Here is a 24331-nt window from a genome sequence, read left to right as displayed (position 1 = left end):
GCATGACACTAGTCATTTTTCCAACAATTGTTTACAGACAGATTATTTCACTTTCACAGATTGTATCACAATTACAGTGGGTCAGAAGTTTGCATACACTAAGTTGACTGTGCATTTAAACAGCTTGGAAAATTCCTGAAAATTATGTCATGGCTTTAGAAGCTTCTGATAGGCTAATTGACATAATTTGAGTCAATTGGAGGTGTACCTGTGGAGGCCTACCTTCAAACTCAATGCCTCTTTGCTTGATATCATGGGAAAATAAAAATTAAAATAATTAGAGACCTCCACAAGTCTGATTCATCCTTGGGAGCAATTTCCAAACACCTGACGGTACCACGTTCATCTGTACAAACAATAGTACGCAAGTATAAACACCATAGGACCACGCAGCTGTCATACCTCTCAGGAAGGAGATGCATTCTGTCTCCTAGAGATGAACGTACTTTGGTGTGCGAAAAATGCAAATCAATCCCAGAACAACAGCAAAGGACCTTGTGAAGATGCTGGAGGAAACAGGTACAAAAGTATATATATCCACAGTAAAATGAGTCCTATATCGACATAACCTGAAAGGCCGCTCAGCAAGGAAGAAGCCACTGCTCCAAAACCACCATAAAAAAAGCAAGACTACGGTTTGCAAGTGCACATGCGGACAAAGATCGTACTTTCTGGAGAAATGTCCTCTGGTCTGATGAAACAAAAATAGAACTGTTTGGCCATAATGACCATCGTTATGTTTGGAGGAAAAAGAGGGAGGCTTGCAAGCCAAAGAACAACATCCCAACTGTGAAGTACGGGGGTGGCAGCATCATGTTGTGGGGGTGCTTTGCTGCAGGATGGCCTGGTGCACTTCACAAAATAGATGGCATCATGGGGTAGGAAAATTATGTGGATATATTGAAGCAACATCTCAAGACATCAGTCAGGAAGTTAAAGCTTGGTCGTAAACGGGTCTTCCAAATGGACAATGACCCCAAGCATACTTCCAAAGTTGTGGCCAAATGGCTTAAGGACAACAAAGTCAATGTATTGGAGTGGCCATCACAAAGCTCTGACCTCAGTCCTATAGAACATTTGTGGGCAGAACTGAAAAGGCGTGTGCGAGCAAGGAGGCCTACAAACCTGATTCAGTTACACCAGCTCTGTCTGGAGGAATGGGCCAAAATTCACCCAACTTCTTGTGGGAAGCTTGTGGAAGGCTTCCCGAAACGTTTGACTCAAATTAAACAATTTAAAGGCAATGCTACCAAATACTAATTGAGTGTATGTAAACTTCTGACCCACTGGGAATGTGATGAAAGAAATAAAAGCTGAAATAAATCATTCTCTCTACTATTATTCTGACATTTCACATCCTTAAAAATAAAGTGGTGATCCTAACTGACCTAAGACAGGGCATTTTTACTAGGATTAAATGTCAGGAATTGTGAAAAACTGAGTTTAAATGTATTTAGCTAAGGTGTATGTAGTATTCCGACTTCAACTCTGTATATAAGCTCCAGTTATTATTTATCAAAGGCCTTTTCAAAGTCAGCTATGAATACCAGGCCTAGTTTCCCAGATATTTCATAGTGTTCTATTGTTTCCAGTACTTGTCTGATAAACTCAGCAAAATATGAAACGTCCTCTCACTGTCAACTGCGTTTATTTTTAGCAAACATAACGTGTAAATATTTGTATGAACATAGCAAGATTCAACAATTGAGACATAAACTGAACAAGTTCCACATACATGTGATTAACATAAATTGAATAATGTGTCCCTGAACAAAGGGGGGGGGGTCAAAATCAAAAGTAACAGTCAGTATTTGGTGTGGCCACCAGCTGCATTAAGTACTGCAGTGCATCTCCTCATGGACTGCACCAGATTTGCCAGTTCTTGCTGTGAGATGTTACCCCACTCTTCCACCAAGGCACCTGCAAGTTCCCGAACATTTCTGGGGAGGGAATGGCCCTAGCCCTCACCCTCCGATCCAACAGGTCCCAGACGTGCTCAATTGGATTGAGATCCGGGATCTTCGCTGGCAATGGCAGAACACTGACATTCCTGTCTTGCAGGAAATCACGCACAGAACGAGCAGTATGGCTGGTGGCATTGTCATGCTGGAGGGTCATGTCAGGATGAGCCTGCAGGAAGGGTACTATATGAGGGAGGAGGATGTCTTCCCTGTAACGCATAGCATTGAGATTGCCTGTTCGGATGTACCGATCCTGTGCAGGTGTTATTACATGTGGTCTGCCACTGCGAGGATGATCAGCTGTCCGTCCTGTCTCCCTGTAGCGCTGTCTTAGGCGTCTCACAGTACGGACATTGCAATTTATTGCCCTGGCCACATCTGCAGTCCTCATAGCTTCCTTGCAGCATGTCTAAGGCACGTTCAGGCAGATGAGCAAGGACCCTGGGCATCTTTCCTTTGGTGTTTTTCAGAGTCAATAGAAAGGCCTCTTTAGTGTTCTAAGTTTTCATAACTGTAACCTTAATTGCCTACTGTCTGTAAGCTGTTAGTGTCTTAACGACCGTTCCACAGGTGCATGTTCATTAATTGTTCATGGTTCATTGAACAAGCATGGGAACAGTGTTTAAACCCTTTACAATGAAGATCTGAGATGTTATTTGGATTTTTACGAATTATCTTTGAAAGACAGGGTCCTCTTTTTTTGCTGAGTTTATTATCTCCAATGTATCGTCCATGGAAAAATCCTGTCTGATTAGGATGAGTAATATTTGACAGAACCCTTTCAAATGTTTTATTTTTTATTTCACCTTTATTTAACCAGGTAGGCTAGTTGAGAACAAGTTCTCATTTACAACTGCGACCTGACCAAGATAAAGCAAAGCAGTGTGACACAGACAACAACACAGAGTTACTGTCACGTCTGTCTGAAGGATCGGACCAAAATGCAGCGTGTTCGTAGTTCCACATATTTTCTTTAACGTGAAACTGAAATGCAATACACTAATACTTGAAACACAAAAACAACAAACCATGGCGCAGAGAGAACACACTACTCAAAATATAATCACCCACAAAAACAGGTGGGACAAACATCAACTTAAATATGACCTCCAATTAGAGGTAACGAGGATCAGCTGACTCCAATTGGAGATCAACCCAAACACTAACATAGAAATACAAAACTAGAAACTGAACATAGAAATACAAAAACAGACAAACACCCGCTGTCATGCCCTGACCTACTCTACCATAGAAAATAACAACTTACTATGGTCAGGACGTGACAGTACCCCCCCCAAAGGTGCGGACTCTGACCGCACCTAAAAAAAACAACAAAAAAACAACAACCCCCCCCACACACAACAAAACAAAAAGGGAGGGTAGGGTGGGTGACTAATGTCTATGGCGGCTCATATGCAGTACCCAGAACCTTATCTGGCACCTCCCCCCATGGAGGCGGCTCGGGTTCGGGGCATAACCCCCACTCCACCCACTGATCCCTCTGCTTCTTTACCACCTGACCGTGGATCGTCGTCGAAAGAACCGGACTGTAGATCATTGCTAGACGCTCTGGGCTGCGGACCGCCGCTGGAGGCTCCGGACTGCGGACCGCTGCTGGAGGCTCCGGGCTGCGGACCGTCGCTGGAGGCTCCGGACTGGGGAGCGTCGCTGGAGGCTCCGGGCTGGGGAGCGTCGCTGGAGGCTCCGGGCTGAGGAGCGTCGCTGGGGGCTCTGGACTGAGGAGTGTCGCTGGAGGCTCCGGACTGGCGATGTGCACTGGAGGCCTGATGCGTGGGGCTGGCATAGGAGGCGCCAGACTAGTAACACGCACCTGAGGGCGTGTGCGGGGAGCAGGAACAGGACACCCCGGACTGGGCAGGCGCACTGGAGGCCTGATGCGTGGGGCTGGCATAGGAGGCGCCAGACTAGTGACACGCACCTCAGGGCGAGTGCGGGGAGCAGGAACAGGATATACTGGGCCGTGGAGGCGCACTGGAGATCTCCAGCGTAGAGCTGGCACAACCCGTTCTGGCTGGATGCTCAACCTAGCTCGACTAATGCAGGGCGCGGGCACAGATCGCACCGGCCTGTGAATGCGCCCTGACAACACAGTGCGCATCACCGCATAACACGGTGCTTTCCCTGTTACTTGCTCCCCACGGTAAACACAGGGAGTTGGCTCAGGTCTCCATCCTGACTCTGCCAAACTTCCCGTGTGCCCCCCCAAATTTTGGGGGGGGATGCCTCTTGTGCTTCCTTCGTTGGGCTAGCTCCTCGTAATGTCGCCGTTCCTCCCTCGCTGTCTCCACCTGCTTCCATGGCAGGGTCTTGTCCCCTGCCATTACCTCCTCCCATGTCCAGGACGTCCTCCATTCTCTCCTTTCCCTGGCCCAGGATCCCTGCTCCTCCTGGGCACGCTGCTTGGTCCTTTTTTGGTGGGTGATTCTGTCACATTTGTCTGAAGGATTGGACCAAAATGCAGAGTGTTCGTAGTTCCACATTTTTTTTTAACGTGAAACTGAAATGCAATACACTAATACTTGAAACACAAAAACAACAAACCGTGACGCAGAGAGAAAACACACTACCCAAAATATAATCACCCACAAAAACAGGTGGGACAAACATCAACTTTAATATGACCTCCAATTAGAGGTAACGAGGATCAGCTGCCCCCAAACAACACCAACATACAAATACAAAACTAGAAACTGAACATAGAAATACAAAAACAGACAAACAGCCCTTGTCACGCCCTGACCTACCATAGAAAATAACAACTTACTATGGTCAGGACGTGACAGTTACACATGGAGTAAACAATAAACAAGTCAATAACACAATTAACAAGTCAATGACACAGTAGAACATTTTTTACATTTTATGCACTAAGCATTTAGCTATAATTTTTGCATCACAACACTGAAGTGTAAGAGGCCTCTATTTTTTTAAATGGACTGGATCTCTGTATTTACCACTTGGATCCTGTTTCAATAATAATTAAATCGGACCTACTTGTTGAGTGTCCGATAACCTACCATTTATATAGGAGTGGTTAAAACATGCTAATAACGGTCCTCTGAGTATATCGAAAAAACTTTGGTATATATGTTATGTCGAAAAAAGTCAGTTATAAATGATTCTGTCCAAGTTAAAAACATGTTATCCTGTAGGCTTTGATTACATTTCCATTATCCTCACCCACGTGGAAATTCTGTAAGAGTAACATATATGCCAATTATGTGATGGTCCGACCGCATTCTGTCCACTATCAACACTTTTTCAAACTTTTGGTGCCAGAGAGAATGACATAAGAAAGTAATCAAGACGACTAGCTTGATTTAGCCTCCGCCATGTATATCTCACTAGGTCAAGGTATTTAAGCCTCCAAATATCCACTAATTCCAATATATCCATGACATTCATGATTTCTTTAAGTGCATGATGTAACGGTTCCGTAACTACAGACGCTGGGAGACGAGATGAGGATTTAATAATAAATAGACATGAAACTAAACAAGAACAGCATCTGGACAATAGAAACAAAACAACATCAATGCAGACACGGGAATGAAACTGAGGAAGTGACAGATATAGGGGAGGCAATCCCGGTAATTCCAAAGGGTTAACATACTTTTTCTTGCCACTGTAGCTATTCCATGATATTTGCATTGCTACTAAGTAAACCTCTAATTGGTCCCTATTATTCCACCCGCTAAAACCCCTCCTCATCCCGAGTTGGGTTATCATCCCAGTGACTGGCAGACCACCTCCGACCTCCGCGATCCCAAGGCCCCTGAGAGACCGGGATCCATCCTTCGAAAAGAGCGCACAGTGCCACCCACAGAACAGAAGCAGATCAGCCGCCAAAAGCATTTCCATCGCCCTCACCTTGATTTCTATTATATATAGATATTAAAAAATATATATTTATAAAAGATCCTGCTTATCTTAATTTCCATAATTAACTATTAACATTTGTAATAATGTAGGTACTTTATGCAAAGGTTGGTACCTCTTACCAGTATTGTCATAACAAAAATTAAATTTTGGCAAGAAATTCATATTTGAGCAAACAATTATTGTGATTCATCCTATATTGTCCATAAGATATTTACTCCCTAGCAACAGTTATGGGACACACACACACACACACACACACACACACACACACACACACACACACACACACACACACACACACACACACACACACACACACACACACACACACACACACACACACACACATACACATTCAACCCCTTTCCCCCACAAACAACCATACACTCAGATGCTCAACAGTTGTTCCATCCCAGAGCCCAACTCTAGAAAGGCCTTGATTTACAAATGCATATACAGTTGCAGCTGTATGAGAAGGCATGCATAATTGAGCAAAAATTGGGATATTTGATTAACCATTGTCACATCTTAGGTGATGGAGGTCAGATATACCCCCTTCCCCTGAAACACCCACACGCGGTCCCCCGTCGTGACCATATTCCCAAGCATCACTGTGCATTCAAATCTTTGATGATTTTGTGTCACCAGTGCCACAATAATATGCCCCCTCTCTAAATGTCCGAGTGTGATCCCCTCCCCATGGGTTACTGCAGCTAGTGTTGCTAGCACTGCCACTGCCTGGGTGGGGGCACCCCACCAGAATCCCCACCGGCTAGGTACAATGTCGTCAAGGTTCTCATTAGCAGCTTTGAGAATTTGCTTGTATATTATGCTCTCCCATCAGGGGCTTTGGCTTTGTAGGACCAACCCTGCCAGGCAGGTTCAGAATCTTGAGGGGGCGGTGCTGCTTTCGTAGGTCTCTGACCACATTAATCTTTCTGATTTGGCTGCGTATAGGCTACTTACAGCAGGCCCATAAAACAGATAAGTACTGCTCCTTAGTGTATGGGTCTCTCAAGGGGTTGTCTAGGATATACATGTATTACCTCGTGAAAACATCTATCATACATGTCAGATTTCAATATTGGCCGATGTCATACAAGGTAGGTTGTCTTCTCTCGAATGAGCCATTGATCATATTTTTGCGATATTCCTACCTCGAGAAACTTGTAATTTAACAGAGGGTCTAACACATTTCTTCTATTTGTCTGCCTCACTTCAGTCTAGGGTGCATTGCATGGTGCCATTGCAAATGTCAGACTCCACTCTGTGAGGCACATCGATCTGCAGGTTGAACATGGTGAGATTGTAGACTCCTAAATTGATAGTGCAGTTTGTTTAGGCGATTTTATAGATAACTAGCTACTTCACATGCTAGCCAGCCCATAGCGAGATTTACATTTACATTTACGTCATTTAGCAGACGCTCTTATCCAGAGCGACTTACAAATTGGTGCATTCACCTTATGACATCCAGTGGAACAACCACTTTACAATAATACATCTATATCTTTTTTTTGGGGGGGGGTTAGAAGGATTACTTTATCCTATCCCAGGTATTCCTTAATGTGGGTTAATGTGGGTTTTGTAGCCAACTTGAGCTGCAACAAAAGTCCACAACAAATTTCACATGTTGCTACCAACCTTATTATAACGTTCAGCCAAAATATTGTTCTCACATATTAGTGTTAGTTAAGAAGAGAAGGCACAGAGGGGTCAAAAGCCTTTATTCATATAAAAAAATCTGATTTACGGAATTTTCCATGTGGTCTATATTAAAGGGCACTTAATTTAATGTAACGGGCTTTTAAATGCAATATTCGTGCACAATTTCTACTTAAAATATCAAAGAGATGCAGAAGGCACTAATGTAAATTATTTTTGCTCATACCAAAAAAAGCGTAGAACTATTTTGTCCTTGTTTGCACTGTATGCTTTACTCAATGTTGCACAGATATTGTACAGTCAACAAAAATTATAAATTATATTTATGCATTGCACTCTGTACATTTGAACTGATTTAATATGTGTCTGTTATTCATATACTGATAAATATAAAATATATTCCATATATATGCAATGTGCTCTCACTCCACATGATGGCGCCAGGTACTAACAAAGATTTTTGACATCACATTCTCAAGGTGCTTCTACTGAAGGATTACTAATTCAAAAGGTGAGATACAATATTTTCGTGTTACATTTACATTTTAGTCATTTAGCAGACGCTCTTATCCAGAGCGACTTACAGTAGTAAATGCATACATTTCATGCATTTTTTTTTTGTACTGGCCCCCCATAGGAATCGAACCCAAAACCCTGGCGTTGCACACACCATGCTGGCGTTGCAAACACCATGCTCTACCAACTGAGCCACAGGGAAGCTTATAAATCAGCTGGCAATTATGATTTCTTATATCAAAACAGAGAGCACAACATGTTAAATAAATAGTCTCTCCATTGCCGCATTATGAGGTTATTACAGGGTAATTACAGGAGGAAATCAGGTTATGGGTCCACCTTCTCTTCTCCATCAGTCTAGCATGGGTGTCAAACATGCAGCACTGGAGCCATTTTCGACATGTCAATGTATTTAAAGTGGGCCCCACTTGTGCTCCCATCAATATCCTCTCAGATTAGTAGAAAGGATTTCATGTTAGAGAAGAAGTTCACACACAAGCAATGAATGAACACAGTCAAGTGGTTACAGAGAAGCCTTTACAGGAATGGCCCCATGGGCAAAATGACTTTGACCCCTGGTCTAAAGGCTCTCTCTGTCAATCATGATGGAGACCACTGAATATGGGCATGATTTAGAGTGTAGTAGGCCAATGAAGAAAAAGCTCTGTTGAGTCATGTTGTTTTGACCCTATTTGTGCAGTGGTATAGAGTTCAGCTTTATGAATGACATAAATTATTATTACATCCTTCCCACCCGCCCACATACACACAGAGACACACACACACACAGGCCTGTGTCCCTATGCCTAATCCACAACCATTCTTGACCATTGGCTAATGCGGCAGTTCACTTGACCCACTAACCTACATCAAGGTCTGGACGTGTTGACATTTTTTGACAGCCTATGCTTTCTGATCTGCGTCTTGGCACTTTTCTAAAAAAAAATCAACTGAGATTTTTCAGATTAATGGCTCAATAGTGTAGTGGATGTTTCAACAAAGGGTAGCACTGTTTATTTTATTTTTCCTCGTAAGTAAAAGCACATAAGTCATAAGTATGTAGACCCATAAGGCTACATACTAAACCGAATCGTTCACTGTCAGAACTTGTGTGTACCTTACAAAAATGTGATGGTTAAAGCACATTGGAAGAGAAGAACATTTTTAAATGTTCAGTCAACCCCATAAACTACATTGAAGTGTGTGTGTCTCTCTCTCACTCACACACACACACACACACACACACACACACACACACACACACACACACACACACACGCCTGTGTCCCTATGTGACTGTCTAACAAAGCTTGGAAAAGTAAGTATACTGTTGCATAGTCCATGACAATGCTAGGCCTATGAAGCCAAAGCACCGTTGAGTCATGCTGTTTTGACCCTATTTGTGCAGTGGTATAGGGTTTAGGATTCATCTTTATTAATTACATAAATTACTATTACCACCCCTCCCCCCTTCTCTCTCTCTTTCTCTCCTTCCCTCTAGCTTGCTCTCTCTCTCTCACACACACACACACACACACACACACACACACACACACACACACACACACACACACACACATATAAACAGATAAACACACACACACAGGCCTATGTCTCTGTGACTGTCTATGAAAGCTTCTGCTGGAAAAGTAACTATACTTTTGCCTAATCCACGACCACGCTTGAATGTTGGCTAATGCGCCAGTTCACTTGTCCCACTAACCTACATAAAGGTCGGGACATGTTGATATATTTAGACATCCTTTGTTTTCTGATCGGTGTGTTGGCACTTTCCTCAAAGAATAGCATATTTTTTTCATATTCATGTTTTAATAGGGAAAGTGTTTCAACAGAAGGTGGCGCTGTTTATAAAAAAAATAATTCCTCATGCGTAAAAGCGCACAGAAGGCACGCGCCTTTCAGTATGGACACTGCATTATGAGTGGTATCCCATTGCAGTCAAGTGATTTGCCTATCCTGAGTTATCTACATACAAAACCGAGTCGTTGGCTTTCGAAACTTGTAGTACCTTACAAAAATGCGACGGTTCAAACACATTGTGTATGTGTGTGATACGTGCGTCCATGTTTATGTTTGTTCGTTTCATCTGATTGTTTGTTTCAGACACCGTAATACCAACATTTATAAAATCCTTCCAATTTTAGAGCATGAGATGTCTTGCCGAAATAGTCCCACATTTATTAAAAATGACAATCTATCTCTTTTAGGCCTATAATACAGTATTTTCTTATGAGGTAATGAAGTGTACAATTATAATGTAGGGTTAAAAGGTGTTCTCTATTGTATTCTACTACTTTTTATTGTAACCATAGGAAAGTCCATCCTCCGCTGCGCTTTCCTCCCAGATAGTTTTAGCAGCAGCATATAATCCCTTGAGCCCTGTTGGTGGAACTCCCCACGTGGTTTCAACTCCTGTATAAAAACTTTCGGTGTGCGGTGTGCTCCGTGTCGTGATTGCAAAGGAGAACATTGTAAAGATAACAGCATCTATTTCAGGACACAGAGACAGAGCCGTCGCATACACAAGCGCATAGGATAGTCTACTCAAACTCACCAGTAGACAAACAAGACTGTGATCCAGGGATGAGTTGGGTATGAATTCGATTGCAATTTAGTTGGATTCCTAAAGTTGCGTTTATATGAGTGATTTGAATGTAAAGGCAGTTGTAACCTCATATTTGGAACTTCACATCAAACGTTTCGTCTCCTGATCAACGGATACAAAGCCCGCGTACCGGTGAGATACTAAATGTGGTTTGCAAAGGTTATGGAATATAATAATTCGTTTTGTTAAATTGGAAGAAATGGCATGCCAGACGCGGTAGTGCCATTCAGATAGCCTACTACACACTGTGCTCATTTCAAATTCACCGGTCAAGAACCAACACCTCTGGAATTGTGCTTTAGATGAGAACTGAACTGTAGTGCGCTTCACAAAAAGGACCCAAGCTTTACAGGGCTCGAGAGGAAGCAAATAAGAACATCTGGAATAATCTATTAGCCCTTGACAGCAGCCTCTTTGGAATACAAAAACCACATGGACTGTTTTGGATTACCCTAACGTGTGCATCAATCATAGTTCCATGTGCAAACTATTCCCGGTGGCGCAGAGCTGGATATTTACCAGGATGCTAAACTTGTGAAGTAGCCTAACTCTCTTTCTTTGCTCTCTGTATCGAATAACCACAATTCTTCCTCTCCATCGTGCTTGGGAATTCCAGTCTCAAAAAGAGAAAATGAAAAGATATAGTCTCACATTGGCTTGTTTAATGGCTTGCATACTTTCCATCTGCTGTACTTTGGGCACAACGGGTACGGGCACAACTGGGGCAGAGACTCAAACTGTGACCCAGGAGTCGTGCGCTTCGTGCGGGATGCCGGAGGCGTCAGAACGGGTGGATATAGACTTATTGGAAGCAGTTAAGAGGCACATCTTGAACAGGTTACAAATGAGAGAAAGACCCAACATCACACATCCTATCCCGAAAGCGGCGATGGTGACAGCGCTGAGGCGGCTTCACGCAGGTAAACTACGAGAAGACGGAAGGGTTGAGATCCCTAACCTTGATGGACAGGCTGCCTACAGTAACGAGGTGCAAGAGACTTCGGAGATAATCAGCTTCGCAGAATCAGGTAGCCTAATTATCAATAATCAGAGCATTTATCTAACTCTCATTTCTCTCCCTTTATTTTTCTGAGTCATGACTCAATTTCAAAAGGTGTAGTAGCAGCATTTAGCACGTTTTCCCCTCCGAGGATTCTAGGAATTAATATTCATATCAGGACAGCCATAATTGCGCAGGATACAACCCTACATAATCACGATATAATTGCCTCATAAACGAAATTGAATGCCTCATCTGATGGGATCTAGTGGGTTTCGTAAAGTTCTCAACCCAGATGTGTGTAGCCTATTACAGCCAATGCCTTCAATTTTCGTTTTCTGTTTCGAAGAGTGACTATATCCTTCAAATTCAAGTGCAACTGTCTTTCACTAAGTCGACATGACACATAACATTCAACTTGCATGCATTCATTCATTCATTCATTCATTCATTCATTCATTCATTCAACAATTCAACAATTCATTGTAGAATGAAACCTTAAATGACCCCCATGTGTTGTCTAGGGAATAGTAAAGAACCCTGAGTCCCATTTCAGCAGTAAAACGTGTTTAGGCATAGAGCTCTATTTTAAGGGAAAACCCCTTCAATTGGCCATTTATCCAACTTTCTAAGAATGTGTATGTAGCTAACTCTTAAGGGTCTGAAGATAAACCCCTCCTTTCCCCCTTCACACACACACACACACACACACACACACACACACACACACACACACACACACACACACACACACACACACACACACACACACACACACACACACACACACACACACATCTATTGTCTGTTAACAACTGAAACCAATAATTGCCAGGTTAGTGCAGTGAGAACATCATATTTGAGATGTAGTGTTTGTTTAGCAGAGAAAGCATACCATTAAGAAACAAAGTGAGATGCCAGTCCCACAGTGCAACGCTGTAGCACACAGTAAACAATCAGCCTGGATGGGTTCCTAGCTGTCACCCTCCAATAGAAATGATGTAAGCACACTCATGACAATGGAACAAAAGCAAGGCAATTATTGGGAGAGCACTGCGCATTCTTGCTAAACCCAATATGTCAACATTCAGAACAAAAAGCATGAGAAAACAAAAGAAAACGCTCAGAATAATGCATGAGACATTTGAGTCGTGGGTTCGGGGGATGGAGAGATGGAGAAGGTGGGAGGGGGTGTATGGTGTGCCCATATCTCCGTTTTCTAAAGAATGCTTTTGTCATATAAAGGTTCATCCAACCAGGCCTCTTTGCTTTTTTTCCATTATACACGATACCTTTGAGCCTTTGTGCAGCATTGTGCCATGGAACTGGCTTTGCTCCCTGCTCTCTAGACCCCCTCTGCCTTCAGGCCAGCTGGCACTCACCCCCAGAACCCAGGCTGCCAGCAAGGGCATGGAAAGAGGGACAAGGCCCCTGGAGCAGCCTGGAGAGAGGCAGCTAGACCAGGCACAGGCCGGGGCCCAAGCAGAGGGACTTTAATGATGTCACAGTCAAAGATCAAGGTGTGTAGGTAGGGGCCTATGGGAGTTTGTGGTGCGCATTACTGGATGGCTAGTAGGAGCCTAGGGGAGTTTGTGGTGTGCATTACTGGATGGCTGGTAGGGGCCTAGGGGAGTTTGTGGTAGACATTACTGGATGGCTGGTAGGGGCCTAGGGGAGTTTGTGGTAGACATTACTGGATGGCTGGTAGGGGCCTAGGGGAGTTTGTGGTGCGCATTACTGGATGGCTGGTAGGGGCCTAGGGGAGTTTGTGGTGCGCATTACTGGATGGCTGGTAGGAGCCTAGGGGAGTTTGTGGTGTGCATTACTGGATGGCTAGTAGGAGCCTAGGGGAGTTTGTGGTAGACATTACTGGATGGCTGGTAGGGGCCTAGGGGAGTTTGTGGTGTGCATTACTGGATGGCTGGTAGGAGCCTAGGGGAGTTTGTGGTAGACATTACTGGATGGCTGGTAGGGGCCTAGGGGAGTTTGTGGTGCGCATTACTGGATGGCTGGTAGGAGCCTAGGGGAGTTTGTGGTGTGCATTACTGGATGGCTAGTAGGAGCCTAGGGGAGTTTGTGGTAGACATTACTGGATGGCTGGTAGGAGCCTAGGGGAGTTTGTGGTAGACATTACTGGATGGCTGGTAGGAGCCTAGGGGAGTTTGTGGTGTGCATTACTGGATGGCTAGTAGGAGCCTAGGGGAGTTTGTGGTAGACATTACTGGATGGCTGGTAGGGGCCTAGGGAAGTTTGTGGTGCGCATTACTGGATGGCTGGTAGGGGCCTAGGGGAGTTTGTGGTGTGCATTACTGGATGGCTGGTAGGGGCCTAGGGGAGTTTGTGGTAGACATTACTGGATGGCTGGTAGGAGCCTAGGGGAGTTTGTGGTAGACATTACTGGATGGCTGGTAGGGGCCTAGGGGAGTTTGTGGTAGACATTACTGGATGGCTGGTAGGGGCCTAGGGGAGTTTGTGGTAGACATTACTGGATGGCTGGTAGGGGCCTAGGGGAGTTTGTGGTAGACATTACTGGATGGCTGGTAGGAGCCTAGGGGAGTTTGTGGTAGACATTACTGGATGGCTGGTAGGAGCCTAGGGGAGTTTGTGGTAGACATTACTGGATGGCTGGTAGGGGCCTAGGGGAGTTTGTGGTAGACATTACTGGATGGCTGGTAGGGGCCTAGGGGAGTTTGTGGTAGACATTACTGGATGGCTGGTAGGGGCCTAGGGGAGTTTGTGGTAGACATTACTGGATGGCTGGTAGGGGCCTAGGGGAGTTTGTGGTAGACATTACTGGATGGCTGGTAGGGGCCTAGGGGAGTTTGTGGTAGACATTACTGGATGGCTGGTAGGGGCCTAGAGGAGTTTGTGGTGAGCGTTACTGTCCTCTAGAGAGCGACAGCTATAGCTCTTATCTCTCAGTCAGTATTCAGTCTCATGACCGCCTAGCGGAGCAGAGGCTGAGGCTTGCTGCCAAGGTTCCAGGTGAGGAACAGTGCCAACCACCCATCTCTTATGACACAGTCTCGCGTACCCTCGCTTTGGCGAAGGGATTCAGTGTCCCGTAACCACGGGAGCGGAGCGGAGTGCAGGGGGAGATGTGTGCATCTCGATTGTCGTTGGTATAGCCGCTTGGACCTGTTGAACTCCCTGTGACTCCGGTCCAAGACACGAATTAAGACTTCATTATTGGATGTCATTAACTCTGGCCCAGTCCTTGGGTTGTGTGCCGAATGGCACCCTATTCCCTAAATAGTACACTAATTTTGACCAGCGCCCTATGGGCCCTGGGAAAAAACTGTAAAAAATAGTGCCCAGTATAGGGAATAGGGTGCCATTTGGGATGTATCCCTCTCAGGGCTATAGGGCTGGCTGCTGGGTTTACTCTGGGACAGAGTCTTTCATGAAGACACGTCAATCATGCCCTGTCTGAAGCAGCTCATGGAAGTTTCCACATCACACTCAATCCAAGTGTGTGTGTATGAGTATGTCAGGTGCTCTGACTAACTGTAGATTCACCCCTTGCTCATACATCATTATGCATGTGCTTTTCCATTTGTAACTGCTTTTCAAAGCTTTTATTAAACCATCAAGAGTTAAGCTTTTTAAGTACAACTTCAAACTCACTCCTCCACCACTACCAGCAAAGCAGCTTACTAACTACTGGCCAAAAGTCCAGCTCTATGGGGCTTTATGGGGCTCTCTGGGGCTCACCCTGACCTGTTCTGCTCTTTTCCCCTCTCCTCTCCTATTTCCTCTGTGGGAATTGCTGGAGTGCTGAGCTGAGCGTTGTGCTCCAGCAGCCTAAGGGATGCCTGTCAGAGTCGTGTGTGTGTGTGTGTCTGACTGCGAGGCGAGGCTCATGTCAGAGCAACGGTGCACCGCGGCATTTGGTCTATGTCGTCACAGACTTTGAGTAATGAGCATAGCACTCTGCTACATGCGTGCACTCTCTCTCACTCACTCACTCACTCACTCACTCACTCACTCACTCACTCACTCACTCACTCACTCACTCACTCACTCACTCACTCATTCACTCACTCACATATATATATTGCCTACCCTGTTGTTGTGTTGGTGGCACAGGTGGGGACACACATAGGCAGCGCTAGCTCCATCCAGAGAGACAGAGGCCCACCCAGATGTCAACCTCACCTCCCCTGCCTGGCCCAGGAGCACATTGACCCCAGTCACACTCAGCCAGGCAGCACACCTCCTTGTTTAACTGGTCTCCAACATAACCTTCTCCATCACCTCACCTCCTTCCTGAACTCACCTCCCTAAAGCCTGGTTCAAGCACTGGCTATGTGTTTTTGTGGGATTTTCTAAAAGCAAAGAAAATGTAAATAGTTTAAGTGTTTTCCAGCAGGATGATTCTCAATCCACTCCAGCATCCAGTTTAATGTGGCCAGTCTCAGCTACCCTAAGTTATGGGTCATTAAAAAAATATGTCTGTATTTTTTTTCACAGATGGGATATAGGGGAAAAGCTACAGATACTCTCCACCGCATATTTAAAAAATGTATGACAATGATTCAGTCCAGACTGTAGTATCTTTGTTGTTAGAGATTCAGACTGCCATCTCTCTCCACCCATCACTTCATTGCCTTACACACAGTGTCACTCAGGGCACAGATAGAGAAACGCCCTGGCCTAGGATCTCCCCTGTTGATCACTGGGAGCTGTTGAGGCAAGCTGCAAGGCATGGTAGGAAATGAGGCAAGGATATATACTCATGTCCTTGGGCAATGACAGCAGTTAAATCAGGTTAAAACTGTTATTGCATCAATGCCTTTACATCTACACTTCAGATGCATACTTTTCTTCTTAAATACTTGAGACTGCACCATGAGGGTTCGGTATCAATATGGATTGTGCTTTTGTTGTTGCCACAGGGATGGTTGCTTACACTGTATGTGTGTGTGTGTGTGTGTGTGTGTGTGTGTGTGTGTGTGTGTGTGTGTGTGTGTGTGTGTGTGTGTGTGTGTGTGTGTGTGTGTGTGTGTGATAACGCGAGTCTGTGCGTGCTCGTGGTGTGAGTGTGTGCACGTGCATTAATTTAAAGTCACTGTTACTGGAGTACCCTGTAGGCATAGGGTCGGTTTAAAAAGGGCCATCTTTGGTGGCCAGCTGTTGACACCAACTCACGCTAATCAGTTTGCAAACAAAGTAATTTAGCCGCTTCAACATGTGCTCAGCCGAAGACGATCCTGGCTAACTCTTAAACAGAAACTTCTCGGTTTTCACAGTAATTGGGAAGACATCATTAGGCTTAAAAAAAGATATGGCCAACCCCAAACCCCATTATGCCTTAGACATTTCGAATCTCTTCATTGTTTCATTTTAGAAAGTGGCCAGTGTCATGTAAATGGATTTTATTTTTGCCTCATCATGCTTTTGGTTAGGAGGGCCACGCGCTTAATGCCAGGCTGCAGCGCGGCTGTCTCCTAATACCTCACTCGGGTCTTTGTGCTGTCAGTCTCAAAGGCTCCGGGGAGCTCTGGGGTTTTCACAGCAGTGCCTCACAACACACACACACACACACACACACACACACACACACACACACACACACACACACACACACACACACACACACACACACACACACACACACACACACACACACACACACAGCCCTCATAGCGAACTCAATGAACCCCCCGGGGCCCAGGCCTTGTCCTACCCCCCTCCCCTCCTCCGTTCCCCCTCTTCACTTCTCCTCCATTCCCCTTCTCTCTTCTATCTCTGGCTCTGTCGCTAGTCTTCACAATCAGACCTGAGGCCAACTGGGCCTGCTCCCAGAACTGGGCTGTCAGGAGAAACAGCCTATAAGGAACTAGGCTAACAGCATGTGATGTGTGAGAGAGTGGTGAGAGGAGAGGAAGACAGAAGTGACTGAACTGCTCCCTCCTTGGCTACCTGCTTCATGCACCTTGTTGTTGTTTGTCCACTTCTTTCTCCCTCTTACAAATGATACTCAGATGTAGTGTTACATTACATTCATTCACAGAGACACTCACACAGACACAAGTTGGAAAACTATGTGTTTTACTTTGTGAATTTTGTCAACTTTTCTAACTTGTTCTAAAAATCATGTTAGTTTATTCTCTTGACCCTTGACTATACAGCAGCGTTCATCAACTAGATTCAGCTGCGGGCCAATTCTTCTCTTGAGTGGATGGTCAGGGAGCGGATGGTCAAGCCCAAACAAATATAATATTTGTCTAAAACTATAATAATTTCAAACCAAGCTTACATTTGTATACAGTACAATCATATTGTTACGCTTGTCAGAATACTTTGGAACAGATTTCCAAAATTAAAATCACTTGGAGCTGATTTTCTGGTGTTTTTACAGTATTTTATGTCCAACAATTATATATATTTTTTTGTGCTCACAAGACATGCAGGGCCAAATAGTTGGGGAACCCTGCTATATATCACTATATATCACTAAACCCACATCCCTCTCTTCTTCTCTCCATCAGATGAGCTGACTTCATCTCAAGCATCTAAGTCCAGCCTCTACTTCCTCATCTCCAGTGAAGGGAACCAGAACCTGTACGTGTCTCAGGCCAACCTGTGGCTCTACTTCAGGCTGCTGCCCACCGGCTCCGAGAAAGGGCCTCGACGAAAAGTCACAGTGAAGATCCACTACAAGGAGGCAGGTACTGGGACTGCAGGTGGAGCCGGGGGGGGGACAAGGCCAGGGGGAGGAGGTCGGTGGACCCTGGTGGAGAAGCGCGTGGACCTTAAGCGCAGCGGCTGGCACACATTCCCCCTGTCAGAGGCTGTGAGGGCCGTGTTTAGTAAAGGTGGCCGGCGGCAGGACCTTGAGGTGCACTGCGAGGGCTGTGAGGCGTCCAACGTGGTTCCTATCTTAGTCGACCCAGCAGACCCTTCACACAGGCCCTTCCTGGTGGTCCGGGCGCGGCAGGTGGAAGGGAAGCACCGCATCAGGAAGAGGGGCCTGGAGTGTGACGGGAGCAGTGGAGGCCTGTGCTGCAGACAGCAGTTCTACATTGATTTCCGCCTCATTGGCTGGAACGACTGGATCATCGCACCTGCGGGTTACTACGGTAACTACTGCGAGGGGAGCTGCCCGGCGTACATGGCAGGGGTACCGGGGTCAGCGTCGTCGTTCCACACGGCAGTGGTCAACCAGTACCGGATGAGGGGCATGAGCCCCGGCTCGGTCAACTCCTGTTGTATCCCCACCAAGCTCAGCACCATGTCTATGCTGTACTTCGACGATGAATACAACATAGTAAAACGAGATGTGCCCAATATGATAGTGGAAGAGTGTGGCTGTGCCTGAGACTGTCTGTGATTTTTTTTACTTTGAACTTTGAAAGTCAAATCAAACGACTATAGTTAAAAAGTCTTGTACAAAAGGACCTTTTTGTACTATATACACACATATATATATACATATATATATATATATATATATATATATATATATATATATATATATATATATATATATATATATATATATATATATATATATATATTTAGTTATATGGAAGCACACCAACAGGTACAAACAAACATGTATTAATGGATTATTTATCTGGCTGAGTGAGGCCAGTTTCTGTCCATTTCATATTAAGAACTTCAGAACGGTTCCAGAGTTATGGGAGGAGAAGGGAATGGTTGATCACCAAATTATATTATTTTTCTAGTTTGCCATTTTTAGATGAAAATGAATGGTACTTTATCTCTTCTCTGATGAAGATGGAAAGAAAAGCGCTTATTGGCCCAGTGCAGTCAAAAACGTGTTTTATATATATTTCCACACTGAGGTTGGAATAATACTGTGAAACTGTAAAAATTATGATAATGCCCTTTTAGAGTCTTTTGAAAAGACTGCCTGAAATTTCAGCCTGTTTTGGTGGGATGGAGTTTTGGCCTGCCTAGTGACATCAACAGGTGTTAAATTAGTTAATAGACCAATAAGAAAGAGAGTTCCAAACCTGTCTGACAATAACAGGTCATTTTCAGTTTCCCTTTACCACTGAGACCACTCCCAGACAGTCGTAGCAACATTTTTGCTTGAGAAATTGCTCTTCGCTAAGAAGTTATTTTTGTTTCTTTTTGACCATTTTAATTAAAACAATCACAGTAAAGTACTTGATTGTTACCCAGAAAATATTTGATATTGAGATAAAAAGGGCTGGATTGGACCTTTAAGGAAGCTTACAGGTCCAGGATCAGCCAACCGCACATGGGCTTCTTCCCCTTCCTGAGTACTGAAGCACACCAGAACATTGACAAAACAAAAGCACTGACAATGACAATTCATCGGCTAATACAATTAGAAACACCAGCACTTCCATAAAGACTGTCATAAAGACACTATGACTGTCCCATTCAATCCGGTGGAATTATTACAGAAACTGTATCAGCCTGAGCTTATTATTGAATAAAGCCTTTCTGGGACTATACTCCTGTCCAGGTGAGGTGACGACACAACAACAACGTTGTTGACATGTTGTTGTTGACATTGGACCACACGTTCTCTCTTCCTGTCTGTGACCATACTGCAGGCGAGCACTCAGTTTAAAGGTGAAGATGGACCTTTGTGCACAGTGCACAACTACACACACTTCATCCAGAGAAAACAGAGTCCGCGCTGCCCCTACTTGTTCCGATAAAGGGGACCTCGAAACGGACGAGGAGGAGACTCTTGTTATGGGCCAACAGGGCATGATGGTGCAGTGTAGCACTTGCAGACTAAACTCTTTAAATGCACACTCCCACTCCTAATAGCACTTGCATATTGAAATGCCTTCAAAGGGGTACTGAGTGTCCTGTCATAAATAAGTGCCACGTAATTTATGCAATGTATAGTAACCCACCCATGTCCACCTACACAACTCTACCAGACTGAACTGATCTTTCTTCTCCTCCTCTCCTAGTCTTTAACTCCTCTTATCAAATACTTGAAATGTGATCTTTCGCTTCCATTTTTCCAAAGCGAATGATTGTTATGACATTTGCACTGAAAAGTTGCGGGATTAGTTAATAAACAAACTGCCATTGAAAGTTATTTTTCTAGAAGTAAATTGTATTTTTTTTGTACAAATTTTATTTGACCTATTAATGGAACCAAAGAGGCCAATATTATTTTAGCTTATTATTATAATAAGATGGCGAGGCCATCACATTACTTTCTGTGTCCAATACTGTTTGATCATAAGAGGCCTAATCTACGTATCAGGGTACAATATGATGATTCTATTTCTTAGTTATATTATTTCCTTTCTCTATCTATTTTGTACAATAGACATGTGGACACTTCATTTTTCATCTTTAATTCTATTTTTTTTTCTCCAGTTTTTCTATTTAATAAAAATATATTTTTAGTTCCTGTTTCAGAATCATTTAGTCATATCAATGTCATCTGTACAGTTTATGTAAAGTAAAATATGTTTTCTTAAAATATTTTGTAACTTTAAAATAAATGCTTACTCCGCATCATTATCCTATTCTCCAGTGTTGTGGTCAAAATCATTTTAGTGAGTCCTTTCAGGCACTCAACATTCAACAGCCGCTAGGTAAGAAAAGTAGTGGGAGGGGTACACAACAAAACAGAATGTATTAAACAAAGGAATATCAAAAGCAATTTCCATCTATACTGCTTCGTATGTAAAACATTTTACTGTTAGTGTCAGGACTGTGCCTCTTGCTTACTACAGTAGCTGTCCTATTCCTCATCATTTGCTGAAGTGGTGAACAGACTAACTGCTTAACATACAGTAAAAGCTACTGTCTGTCAGAACAGTACTAGCTGTACCTAGCTGTCCATTATTTGCTGAAGGTAATACGGCTGATAGAGACAGTCACACTGTACCAGGTTCATTCCTGAGGCTCCCCTGTCATTGTTGTGATGGTGGGTTGGGCTGGTCTCGTTGGGAAACAGCAGAGATCAGAGAGAGCCTAGATCAAGCAGCGTGTAGCCACATGGCCTTATTACATCATAGCCAGCAGGTTCCCCTGAAAGAGCCTTATCTGACTGTTGCTGTTTATCAGAGCCAGAGGTTACGCTTTCCAAAATGACAGGAGTAGCTATGTGTCATTACCTTGTGTAAACAGAATGAGCCAACACATCTACCAACATGTTGAGAGTTTCTGCATGATCTCCTTGTACAACATGAGCAAAACACACACAAGCACAAACCGTTCAAAACATGCAACGCATTCCCAAAAACATTGTTGGAGATAAGTGGTTGAAATGTATCCATTTATATGTGCCAAGTGGATGCGCTAGATAGCTACGCCTGACACTGGCCTGTTGGGTGAATAGCATGTTTGGGACTGGGAGGGAGGGACCACTCAACTAAACACTTTGCTTGAACTAAATGAGTCAGCATTCCCATGAACTACAGAGAGAGGAATATAGAGAAAGAGAAAAAGAAGGGAGAGTAAAAAAGAAAAGTAGAATCAATATGTGAATGTGATGAATGATAGACCTGCCCTCCACTTTTGTTTTTTCATTCCTGGGCCACGTTCAGATATAAACATGTTATGTGTAGAACAAACATGCCGACGCTGATATGTAGAATAAGGACTCATGTCAGTTCTATTAATTTCATTTCTATCTGCAAGGTTCGACAACATTTGACATTTGCCTACTGAACGTGGCCCGTTTGAGTGAATACGTAGTGAATGTGTCTCTGTACAGCGGCAGGCTGTAGGGAAATATCTGTAGCTGTTAGCGGTCTTGTCAGGCACCTCAGTATTAGCGAAGCCGCCACAGCAGGAATGTTAACCAGGGGAGAGCTGCAGGCCATGTAGAACTGCATGCACACACATATGCACACATACGCTCACACACGCACACACACACACACACACACACACACACACACACACACACACACACACACACACACACACACACACACACACACACACACACACACACACACACACACACACACACACACACACACACCTCTCATACCTTCAGCAATCAGCTAAATCAAATATTACCCCTGCTCACTTCACTCCAACAACACATTCTGTTGAGGTCATGACAAGTGCCTTGTTGACAGGCTCATTGTCAAAAGTCATTCTTTTTAAAATGTGTTTTGAACGCATTATTCACTGTTAAATTCAAGACGATTCATTGCCTAGAATAGGGTGTAATAGGAGGCATTCCATTCCCCAGCCCTGTAGAGATCAAAACCTGCATTCACTTTGATGTTGATGAGGACATTTATATATCATTTCATATTATACAAGTTTTATGTTGGTGAAGTTGCCTTGGCTGTTTGAAACCTACTATACTTTCTCAGCTTTGGCTTTTCGGCGAACTTTCAACAGATGTTCTCCAGTGAAAATACAGTTACCATTCCTATTTCTTTCACCATTGTGTTTGATCTCAGGATCACTATATAGAGCAGTTCTGAGCTTAGTACACAACAGATTGTTCTTAGGTTTGCTGTAATATTGGGGCTTGTTAGCTGTGTAGCTGTGTAGTGGACTTATGTACTTTAGATACCCTTTAAATAAACGTACCATTTCTTCTTAAGACCGCGGACATTAACAAACAGTCGGTGTCTTAGGATCAACCTCAAGGCTTATTGTTCCCCTGTTTACCTCACCCTCCAACGCAGGGTGACATTGTGACCTTTGGAGCGACCTGCACTAGGAGCCACCAGCACACTCTCACAGGGGGATTAAAGCGGTGTAGAAGGACTTTGAAGACATGAAAACATATTTGCAAGTGACTAATGAGCAGAAAGTTCATTAACCCATCACTCTAAGTGGTTGTGCTAACTGTGCTCCCTCCGTACACCCCCTTCTTCTACTCTGTTTATGGATGAAACAAAAACAACTAAATATGCTACACTCCAGGTCAACACGTGGTGGGAGGTTGACACAGCAAGTCAACAATGTTAAGGTTGTTCCCTCTGTATGAAAACAACTAGAGCCTTGTCACTAAACCTACCCCATCCCCCCCTCAGCCCCCTTAGCTCCTAAACCCTCACCTCCTCCCCCTTCATCCTCTCACCCCCTCCTTCCTCCATCTTGACCTCCTTTCTTCCAGAGCACTAAGGTACACTCAGGGCCACAAAGCTCACGTTTGTGTGTCATTCAGTGGCTAGCCTAGCCCAGCTCTAGCCGGGGTAGGGATCACGTCCACAAAGCAAAGGAGCCCCCTGACCATTCCTTCAGGAGGGGCAGCACTGGCCATGGCTATGAAAGAGCTGATAGTCCCCTATGCCACATACACTGTAAAAAAAAGAATCCATATAAAAACAGAAACTGTACTGACCAAAAATTACTGGTACAATTTCCATTATTTTACGGACAGTTCCTTCAAATAAATGACAGAAAATACTGTATAAACACAGAGTGTCCGTTAATAGATGGAGCTGATATTTGTATAAATCTGTTAAAAAAACATGTTTTTTCCTTATTTTTATGGACATTCCCTGTAATAGATTAAAGGGCCATATTTTTTACATATTTATACAAATATCTGTCTATTAATGGACAGTCACTGTGTTTATACAGTATTTTCTGTCATTTATTTGAAGGAACTGTCCATAAAATAGTGTAAAATATAGTGTTAATTTTTTGCCAGTAGATTTTCCGTCTGTATATTTATTTTTATTTAACCTTTATTTAACTAGGCAA

The 24331-nt window shown here is 43.9% G+C and overlaps 1 protein-coding gene across 1 annotated transcript; it reads left to right on the top strand.

Annotated features, from left to right (window-relative positions):
• The first annotated feature begins 10484 nt into the window (after positions 1-10484).
• LOC106586431 (inhibin beta B chain) lies at positions 10485-19127 on the top strand. The gene is made up of 2 exons (XM_014173703.2): positions 10485-11699; positions 18166-19127. Exons 1-2 carry the CDS (start codon positions 11303-11305, stop codon positions 18993-18995), a joined length of 1227 nt encoding a protein of 408 aa, XP_014029178.1. The 5' UTR covers positions 10485-11302; the 3' UTR covers positions 18996-19127.
• The last annotated feature ends 5204 nt before the right edge of the window (positions 19128-24331 follow it).

Source organism: Salmo salar, chromosome ssa25, assembly GCF_905237065.1.
Source record: "Salmo salar chromosome ssa25, Ssal_v3.1, whole genome shotgun sequence".
Classification (NCBI taxonomy): Eukaryota; Metazoa; Chordata; class Actinopteri; order Salmoniformes; family Salmonidae; genus Salmo; species Salmo salar.
Note: the sequence above shows the minus strand (reverse complement) of the source record. Positions and strands in the feature narration are given on the sequence as shown.